General features: G+C 60.2%; 1 protein-coding gene across 1 annotated transcript in view; it reads right to left on the reverse strand.

Annotated features, from left to right (window-relative positions):
* The window catches only part of SYT7 (synaptotagmin 7), a 12,726-nt gene extending 3,193 nt beyond the window's left edge, over window positions 1–9,533 (reverse strand). The window contains exons 1-6 of the mRNA XM_044682007.1: window positions 9,241–9,533; window positions 8,286–8,421; window positions 5,250–5,520; window positions 2,248–2,417; window positions 1,514–1,628; window positions 335–534 (exon numbers count right to left, since the gene is read on the reverse strand). Of these exons, the coding sequence (XP_044537942.1) occupies window positions 335–534; window positions 1,514–1,628; window positions 2,248–2,417; window positions 5,250–5,520; window positions 8,286–8,421; window positions 9,241–9,533 (1,185 nt within the window). The remainder of the gene's footprint in view (window positions 1–334; window positions 535–1,513; window positions 1,629–2,247; window positions 2,418–5,249; window positions 5,521–8,285; window positions 8,422–9,240) is intronic.
* Between the last annotated feature and the right edge of the window lie 723 nt (window positions 9,534–10,256).

Consider the following 10,256-nt stretch of genomic DNA (forward strand, 5'->3'; position numbering starts at 1 on the left):
TCCTTCCTTCCCTCCTTCCTTCCTTCCCTCCTTCCTTCCTTCCTTTCTTCCCTCCCTCCCTCTTTCTTTCCTTCCTTCTTCCTTCCCTCCCTCCCTCTTTCCTTCCTTCTTTCCTTTCTTTCTTCCTTTTCTTCTTTCCTTCCTTCTTTCCTTCCCTCTCTCCCTCCTTCCTCCCTCCTACACTTTAGCTTCATTGCCCTCATTCATGCATATATTTAGCAAATATTGATTGAATTCCTCCAGCACACAGAGGCCTCCCTCCCTCCCTCCCTTGACTGCTCCTGCCAGCATTAGCAGGTGGCCCAGTGCCGGTGCCGGTGCCGGTGCCGCCCACCTTGCCAATGACGTCATTGCGGCTGAGCTTATCCTTGTCCATGACGGTGATAATGATCGTTGTCTCCCGCAGCTTCTCGGTGGGGATGTCGAAGATGAAGGACTCATTGAAGACAGGGTTCAGGTTCCTCTTCATGGTCACCGTCTTCTTCTTCTCCACTCGCTTGTCCTTGTACATCAACCACACCTTCACGTAGGGGTCTGTGGGGCGGGAAGCAGGAGCCAATGGAAGGGGGGCTTCTCCGGCCCGGACCCCTCCGCCGAGGGAGGACTCGGAGGCAGGAGGAGAAGAAGAGAAGAGAAAAGAGAGGTTCTTCCCTTTGGGGGGGGACAGCAATCGAAGAGGGAGCCACGAAAGACTAAAGGGAGCCTGAAGAGATACCGAATTATAGAATGTTGGAGCTTAGAACACAGAACATCAGAGCCGGGAGGGACCTCAGAACAGGGAATATCAGAACCGCTCAGGAGGGGCGCTCAGAGCAGGGAAGGTCAGGGCTGGGATCATTGGGCTCAACGATCTTATTTTACAGATGGGAAAACATGGGCCTAGAAAGGGGTCATGCCTGGCTCCGAGGCACCAAGGAAGCTGACAGAATTGGGGCCAGAACTCGGACGGCTCGAGTCCCAAGCTGGCTTTCTTTCTATTACCGCGCTACCTTCTTCATTCCGGAAAGGAACCTGGAATAACCCCCAATAAACTTGCTGCTGTGGGCAAGAGGTCCCGAGAGAGCCTGGCACTTCCTCTAGAACCCAGCCCATAGGAGACCCCTAGTCAATGCTAGCTGACAGCCCGACAGCCCTGGCTTTGGGCTTTAACCCTTCCCTGTCACCTCAGAACCAATACCATATATTGGTTCTAAAGCAGAAGAGAGGTAAGGGCTAGGCAGTTGGGGCTAAGTGACTTGCCCAGGGTCACCCAGCTGAGGTCAGATTTGAACCCAGGACTTCCCATCTCGAGGCCTGGCTCTGTAGCCACTGAGCTGCCCCCAGGAGTGTTCTGATAGGAAGGAGAGCTCCATGGGATGATGTTGTCCAACACACGGACAGGGAAGGACAGGGGAGATTTAGATCCCACAATCCAACGAGGAGAGAGCTGAGGGAGAGGGCGGGGGGCCTTGGGGCCCTGAGCTCGGAGGCCCTTGTTCACAGCGCCCAGCCCTGCCCCAAAGCCGCCCCGTACCAGATGTTCCCCCGATGTCCATGGCTTTTAGGTTCCGGGCTTTGATGATATTCACGATGATGGAGTTGGCAGAGGGGTTATAGCACAGGGACAGGAGCAGCTCCCCTCGACTTCCCTGGAAGAGACAAGAGGAGGGGGTGGGGGCTGGGAGCCTGAGCCTGAGCCACATTCCGAATGATGAGGCCCTTTTCTCCGATTCCCAGCTCATTCCAGGGGCAGCAGGGGCGAGGCACATGTGGGCTGTGGGGTCCCTTTTACAGTGGCTCCCCCACTCTTATCCCCCCCCTGGGGGTAATAATATTAACATCAATAATCATTATTGATTATACTAATAATTAATTAATTATATCAATAGTTAATAGTATAGTGCTTGAAAGTTTGCAAAGCACTTTACGAATATCATCACAGCTCTGGGAGTTAGGGGATATTATTATCCCATTTCACAGATGAGGAAACCGAGGTCAACAGAGATTAAGTGACTTGCCCAGGGTCTCGCTAGGAAGTGTGTGAGGCAGAAATTGAACTCAGGTCCTCTGGTCTCCAGGACCATTGCTAGATGCATTTTGGGGCCCCAGCTGTCCTTTATGACCTCTTATTGTCCCTTCCCTGGATCAGAGGCCTCCCTTTCCATAGGATGGAAGCCTTCTCCTGCTGTGGCAGGGAAAGGGGAGGACCCTCTTCTCATAGCTAAGAGGCTAAGCCTCAACCCCTGGGAGGAACAGAAAGGGTCTTACGCTCCCGTCGCTACATGGCTTCAACTCCTTCCAGAAAGTCTGCATCTGGGTCAGGTCCACTTTGTTGAGAGGGATGGACACCTCCCCAATGGGGTCGTTACGACTGAAGCGGTCATAGTCCAGGACCTGCAGGTACAGCACTCGCTGTACCACCTTCTCATAGGGGAAGCCTGTGGGGACCGAGAGGGAAGTCAGGACGGTGGGCCCCGAACCCCCACCCCCAGGCCCTTCCTTCCATGGATGGAAAAATTCTGGCGTCTCACAGCTAGGAGGGACCGTGGCCACAGGAGGGACCCCCACCACAACACCCTCAATGGGCCATCATCCATCCTCCGCCCAGAGACTCCCAGTGGAAGAGATCCTCTTCCGCCTCTGGAACTCAAGTCTTTGGGCCCCAACCTTTTTCTTTGAGGTTCCCACCCACTATCTCTTTTCTCTTTATCTGCTAGAGTCCAAGAAAAAGGGGCTGGGTCAGGGCTGGGTCTGCCTTCTGATCTTATCATGCAACTGAGATCATCCTCTCCAGAGCCATTAGTGATCTCCCCGGCCCCCCTCTGTCTGTCTGTCTGTCTGTCTCTCTCTCTCTGTCTCTCCTCTCTTCCTTCCTTTCTCTCTCTTCTCGCTTCCTCTCTCTTCCTTTCTCTCTCCCCTTCCTCTTCCTTCCTCTCTCTCTCCTCTCTTCCTTTCTCTTTCTCTTCTCTTCCTCTTCTTTCTCTCTTCCTTTCTCTCTCTCTCCTCTTCCTCTGTCTCTTTCTCCCTCTTTTTCTCCTCTCTCTGCCTCTCCTCTCTTCCTTTCTCTCCTCTTCCTCTTCTTCCTCTCTCTCTTCCTTTCTCTCTCTCTCTTCTTCTTCTTTCTTTCTTCCTTTCTCTCTCTCCTCTTCCTCTCTCTCTTTTCTTTTCTCTCTCTCCTCTCTTCCTCTCTCCTCTCTTCCTCTCTCTCTCCCTTTCTCTCTCTCTCCCCTCTCTTCCTTTCTCTCTCTCCTCTTACTCTCTCTCCTCTCTTCCTTTCTCTCTCTCTTCTCTTTCTCTCTGTCTCTTTCTCCCTCTCTTTCTCCTCTCTCTGTCTCTCCTCTCTTCCTTTCTCTTTCTCTCCTTTTCCTCTCTGTCTCTTTCTCCCTTTCTCCTCTCTCTGTCTCTCCTCTCTTCCTTTCTCTCTCTCCTCTCTTCCTTTCTCTCTCTCTCCTCTTCCTCTCTGTCTTTCTCCCTCTCTTTCTCCTCTCTCTGTCTCTCCTCTCTTCCTTTCTCTTTCTCTCCTTTTCCTCTCTGTCTCTTTCTCCCTTTCTCCTCTCTCTGTCTCTCCTCTCTTCCTTTCTCTCTCTCCTCTCTTCCTTTCTCTTTTTCTCCTTTTCCTCTCTGTCTCTTTCTCCCTTTCTCCTCTGTCTCTCCTCTCTTCCTTTCTCTGTCTCTCTGTCTCTCTGTCTCTCTGTCTCTCTCTCCCTTTTCCTACCTCTCTGACAACACCTTCTCATTGGCTGGCTCACCCCCATGTCATGTCCCCTAACTTGGACATTCCCCAACACTTTGTTCTAGGCCTTTACTCTTTTCTTTCTAGATGATTCCCAGATCCATAAATCCTGCCCTACCTCTCTCCTGAGCTGCAGTCCCACCTCACCCACAGTCAGCCACTTCTGACTGGACATCCTGTCAACATCCCAGCTCGGCTCATCCAACACAGAACTCTTTCCTTCCCCCTCACCCCAAATCACGGCCTCCTGAACTTCTCTGCTTCTGAGGAAGGCCTCCTCACCCTCCCAGGCATGCAGATCCAGAAAATCAGTGTTGATGCCCATCCTCTCATTCCTTCCACACATCCTATCAGTTGCTGAATCTTGTTTTTTCTACCTCCACAGCACATCTCACCTCCACACTCCCTTCACTCTTGCAGCCCCCGCCCCAGTTCTGGGCCTCATCACCTCCTGCCTGGACTTTTCCAACAGCCTCCTGACCAGCCTCCCTGCCTCGACCCTCCCCCTCTTCCAATCCATCCTCCATGTAGCCACCAAACCGAAACAGCTAAAGAGCCTCTGTGACCAGGCCGCCCGCCCTGTGTGATGGACTCGGACACTTAAAGTCCTTCCCAAGTTTCCAGGCTTTATACGCCCCATGTCCTGGCTGTGTCCAGGCTGTTCCCCATGCCTGGAATGCTTCTCCTCCTCATCTCAGCCTCTCAGAACTCCTGGTTCCACTCAGGGACCCCTTGTTCAGGAGGCCTTTCCTGGGCCCACCAGGGGCTCGCCAGCACGGACCCCTCGACGTGGCTTAGGCTTTCAGGGCTGGAAGGGCCTCTAAAGACAGGCAGCGGACAAGGCGAGCGGGGATCCAGCCCATCTACGACACACTGCGTGATGACCTCCGGTGACGGGGAGCTCATCGCCTTCTGCTGAGACATTTCTAACTGCTGGGACGTTTCTCTTTGCTTCGAGCCCCATCTGCCTCTCTCCTCTTCCTCCCTTGGCTCTGCCCTCGGGGGGGCTGAGCCAAAGCAGGCTAATCCTTTCTTTCTGGGACTTTGCTACCAGGGATTTGGGAAAACGTGTGCCCGCAGCTGCCGGCTGCCGCCCCCTTTGTTCTCTCTCCCACTTAGGGAGGCCTCTCCAAAGCCCACAATAGGCTGAATGGTCCCCAGGAGGCAGAGGAGGATCAGGACACAGAGCAGGGAGAGGGAGACGAGGCAAGACCCAAACTGGCAGCCGGGACGGGCCTAGAACCTCCCCTCCCGGCTTCTAATCCAGGACTGTCTGCACGGCACCCCCACCGTCTTCCTTAGGGGCGGGGAGGCCCGAAGACCCACCATGAGCCCCAACTGCAGTGGCCAGAGACACAAGACAAAGGCTTCCTCTTGTAGTAACTTCCCATCCCTCAGATTGCCATCTATGCTCCCATCCTACGGATGAGGAGCCTGAGGGAAAGGGGGCCCCCCAGGCCGCCCGGCTCGTCCCCCCGGACGCGTGTGTCCGGCCTGCTCCCCAGGGGTTCCCTGCGGGAGGGCAGGGCCGCCTCACCTTCGAAGAGGAAGGTCTCGTTCCAGTGGGGGTTCAGGTTCTTCCTCTTGACCTTGGTCTCCAGCTTGTGCTTCTTGTCGGGGAGCAGGTAGATCTTGACGAAGGGGTCGCTGGTGCCGCTGAAGTCCTTGGCCGGCAGCTCCTGGGCCTTCATGATCTTCACGGTGAGGGTGGACTCTTGGAAGTTGTAGCCCACGCTGAACTGGATCCGGCCCAGGTTCTCCTGGCTGCAGCCCTCGTGGGCCTCGTCGTCCTCCGAGCCTGGGGACAGCTGGGGCAGGAGACACAGACCCCCCCGGAGGCCTCAGGGAAAGCCCCCTCGAGGTCTGGGGGAGGGTCCCATGGGGGGGCACCAGGGCAGGGTGGGAGGGGGGGAAGCCCCTGTTTCTATCCTCACAGGGATCCCTTTCCCGGCCCCCCCCCTCCTCCTCCCCAGGCTGTCTCTCCATCGGCCACCTCCAAATTAACCTGCCAGTGTCCCCCCTTGTGCCCCGGTCTTGGCCCGCCGCCTCCCCCAATAGCCTGTGAGCTCCTGGGGGGCAGGGACCACCTTTTGGGTCCCCAGCCCTTAGCACAGGGCCAGGCACACGGTGGGCATTTAATAACGACTCGGTGACTTGATTTGATGAGGAATCTCTGAAGCATGATTATCCCCATTCTACAGACGAGGAGACTGAGGCCCTCCCGGAAGCCTAGAATGGCCAAGAGGACTTGGGAAGTCACGCAGGGACCCAGCTGTGTCAGTCGCTCTTCCTGGCCTGGGGTCGGGCTTGGGTGGATCCCGGGAGAGGCAGGGGCACACGCCGGGCCTCGCTTCTCTTCCCTCGGGCTCCCCGGGCAGTCTGGCCAAGGCCACGGGCCCCCTCTCAATGCCCTGAACCTAATATGTGCCCTGGGCACGGAGCGGGCACGGAGCCCGGGGAGACTCGGGCCTTGGCTGAGGAGACCCCCAAAGGCCCGGGGAGGGTCCTTCTCTTTTCACCGACTTCACTGTCAGACGAAGTTGGAAGCTCTGAACCCAGCACCCCGCGCGTCTTGCCCCACCGTGGAGGCTCGCTCCCTTCCGAGGCGCCCATCCTCCACGGTTCGGCTGTCCCGCGTCGCCTGCCCCTCTCGGCAGCCCCCAGACCCCTCTTCCACAGATCCCTGGCGCGGCGGCCTCGCCTTCCCTCGCTGCTCCTTTAAACTCCTCTTTCCCAGCCTTCATTTTGAGCTCCCTCCCTCGCCTGGTGGCAATCTCTGCATCGACTCCGGCTCATCATCGGATTTCTGAAAACAGGGTGCCCCCGGCCAAGGGCTCAGCCGCCCCCTTTTTGGGTGTGGGCACGGGGGTGGCGCCAGGCCCGGATCAGTGCCTCCAGGACTCTGGGGCCTCTTCCAGGCTCCTCACCGGGTTCCGCATGCACCACCGTAGCCCTGAGCCCTAATTAAGCAGATCTGGGATGGCACAGTGGAGCCGTAACTATGGCAACCTGGTCGGGCAGCCCCCACCGGAGCCCCAGGGGGACAGGCAGCCGGAGACCCTTCTCCTTCAGAAGGCATCGTCAAAAAAATATCAAAGGCAAGCCCGTCCTCCTGAGTGCACCGGGAGGGGGCTGACCCCGCGAGAGGGGGTGCGGGCAGGCCTCCCTCCCTCTCTCCAGCCCAGCCTCTCGGGGCCTCATCTTCTGGGTCTGGCCTCTAGAGCTGGCAGCGAGCACGGACACAGGCGGGGTGCGTTTTCTTCCTGGAGCCTCGAAGGACCCCCGAAAGGGAGGTGCCCTTCCTGTCCCCGTTTCCCAGAAACTGAGGTGCAGGCGATGGGCAAGTGTCTTCCTCGCCCCGAGTCGAGCCTGGACTCCATCTGGGGGGATCTTGGTTTAGGGGCTCTCCCCTGTAAGCTTTGGGGTCCTGGGCCCTGGAAGCCCACGATTCGGGGGCAGCTGGGCGGCTCGGGGGACGTGGGCTTAAATCTGGCCTCGGTCGTTTCCGGAGACGTAGAAAGAAGGCAGACGGAGCTCTCACAGCTGGTCGGGGCTAGGCATCCCCGAGGATTCCCGGGACGGACAGAGGCCGGAAGGGAGCCAGGCGCAGGGAGCCTGGGAGGGACGGGGGAGCCGGAAGAGCGATCTCGTAAGACAAGGGTGGCAGGAGCCGAGGAGCCAGGCATGCGCCCCTCTCTGGCTTCCGGGGGGCACCATTCCCCTTGGGGCTCGGCCTGTGCCCAAAGAGCCCCGTGGGGTGGCCCCGGCCTCCCCGAAGCCCTGCCGGGGAGGGAGGCTGCTGCGCCATCCTCTCGAGGGGCAGCCGGGCAAATCTGTGCCAGAGCCCGAGCCCGGAAGACTGGAGTTCGAATGCACGTTAGCTGCCGCCGTGCCACTGCCCCGCGATCCCGGGCACTCGGCTTCCTCCTCCGTGAAGTGAAGATAATAGCAGCAGCGACCTCTCCCTCTCCGGCTGGCGTGGAGCCATAAGGAGGTTGCAGAGGGGGCTGGGCAGGCCTTCTTATCCTTCCCAGCACCCGGGAAGGCGGATTCGGTCCAATCCCAGAATTCCATCCGGACCCCCGTCTCTGCCGAGCGGCATCGTGTCGTGTAAAAAGTCAGAGATTCTTCTTGTCACGGCGACGTCCGAGGTCCACGCCCGGGGCCTCGAACCCCAAATCCAGGGCTCCCCCCGTCTCCCCAGGAGCAGGCAGTGCATGGAGAAGGTGCTTTCGGCCAGGCTGTCCCGCCTGCTCTTTAAACCTTTCCCTCCCATCTCGGACTCACTATCGTGGATGGGTCCCGAGGCAGAAGAGCGGTCAGGGCTAGGCCACGGGGGTGAAGAGACTTGCCCAGGGCCACCCGGCTAGGAAGTGTGTGAGGCCAGCCTGGAACCCAGGACCCCCGCCTCTAGGCCTGGCTTTATCCGCTGAGCCCCCCAGGCCTCCCTTCGGGACGCCCATGTCCCCTGGCGATCCCCCGAGCCGCTCTCCTGGCCCAAGGCGTGGCTATGGGGGGGTCCGGCTCTCCTTCCCCCTTGGCGCCTCCCGGACCCCCGCCCCATCCTCCTCACCATGAGCATCTCGCTGGTGAGGGAGTTGACAAGGTCTGAGACCGAAGAGCGTGGCTCGGTCCGGCGGTCGGACTCATCGTGAGGCGTTTGGCCCGGGACGGGGGCCGTGTTCACCGCCTTCCCACCTGCTGGCAACCTGGGGAAAGAGCCGGAATGAGCGCTGGCTGGGGGGCGGTTTGGGCCTGGCCCGGGCAGGGGACCCCCTGCTTCTTCTGAGGGTCAGCCCTGGGCCCCCGGGCGCCTGCCTCTCCCGCCAGCCTGACGCTGTCTCTGTCCTTGCCTGGGAGCCCATCCTTGGGGTTCTCACCCACTGGGTGAGCCTCACCTGTCCTCCCGTCCCCCGAACCCCAAGGCCTGGCTTAGCTGCTCTCTCCAGTGGGCCATGGGGCTTCTCGTAGGAGCCCGTCCGCAGAGACAGGCCCTCCCTGGCTTCATTTCTGGGCTCTGCAGTGACCGTCCGCCCCGGTCCGCCCCTCGGGGAGTGCCCCTGCTCTCTGGCCTCCCCCCTCCGGGGACCCCCCCCCCCGGTGGCAGCAGGCCCAGCTGGGAGCGCCCAGGGCACGTCTACACATCATTACCCTCTACAAACATGGCCCGACCGGCGTCTGTCACTCCGGGGCCCCCACCCGTGTTTGCTCAGATAGGACCCAGCTGCCGGGGCATTAGGCTTGGCGCCGACGCAGCCCTTCAGGGGCCGGGCAGGCCGGGCCCCCCCCCCCCAGGGCCCTGCCGGAGTCCCGGGGCCCCTCGAGCCCCCCCTGCGCCCCACCTCAGGATGTCTGGGCCTCGCAGGGCCCTCGCTGTTACCTCCCATCCATGGGAAAGGTGTCTCCGGGCGGACGCTCCGGGGGCTCCTAGCAGAGGCCTCCGCGGGCCCCGCCGCCCTCCAGCCCAGGCCGGGGAGGCCGCGTCCGCTCGGGAGGCTCCCTGGCTACTCCCCCGCGGGGGCTCTTACGGCCGGCTGGTGGCTGAGCCCGGACCCCCTTCCCCCCTCGGCGGAGAGGGAGAGCGAATGGACGGGGACCAGGCTGGAACATCCCGGGAAGAGGAGGCGGGAGCAGGCAGAGGAAGACACTGAGAGCATGAAGCTGGGGACGAGCCCAAAGAGGACGGGGCGGCCCGGGCAGCGCCGGGGCCACAGGCCGCCTCTGGAGACACGAGGAACCGGACACAAGCCAGGGCACACGAGCGAGACAGCGGCAAGCACCCCACGCACGACGGGCCCACTCGGACATGCACCAGACCCATGCCAGGCCCCGGGAAGGAGACGCCGAAGGGGGACGGGGAGGGAGGGGGCCCCACGCACACACACGGACACACACGGACACACACACGCACCGACACCCCCCGGGGTGACCGCCAGGCAGGGGCCGGCACGGGTGCACAGCGGGCGTGCTTAGAGCTGGAGAGAGAGGGGGCCCCCGGGCACACCCCCGGCACTCACACGCACGCACAGGCACACCCCTGGCACTCACACGCACGCACGGGCACACCCCTGGCACTCACACGCACGCACGGGCACACCCCTGGCACTCACACGCACGCACGGGCACACCTGGGCTCAGCGGGGCGGACGCACCATGGCAGCCAGCCTGCCTTCCACCTCCTCCCCCAGCACGGCCACAAACAGCCTGGCTCCGGCGCCCCTCCCACAGGGGAGCGGGACGGACACACGGACACGCACACACTCACAGGACACGTGCTCATGCAGACACGGGCACAGGGAGGAAGGAGGAGACCAAAATAGCTGGAGAGGTAAAGTCAGGTTAAAAATAGAGAGTGGGACAGGAGGAGAGAGAGAGAGAGAGAGAGAGAGAGAGAGAGAGAGAGAGAGAGAGAGAGAGAGAGAGAGAGAGAGAAAGATTTCAGCCTAACTAGAACTGATTCTTCATTTGTCTGGCTAAGGCTCTGCTATCAACATAGCATGGATCACCATAGATAAAGGGCCAAGATAAGCCTGGATTGCTCAGA

Source organism: Gracilinanus agilis, chromosome 6 (genome assembly GCF_016433145.1).
Source record: "Gracilinanus agilis isolate LMUSP501 chromosome 6, AgileGrace, whole genome shotgun sequence".
Classification (NCBI taxonomy): domain Eukaryota; kingdom Metazoa; phylum Chordata; class Mammalia; order Didelphimorphia; family Didelphidae; genus Gracilinanus; species Gracilinanus agilis.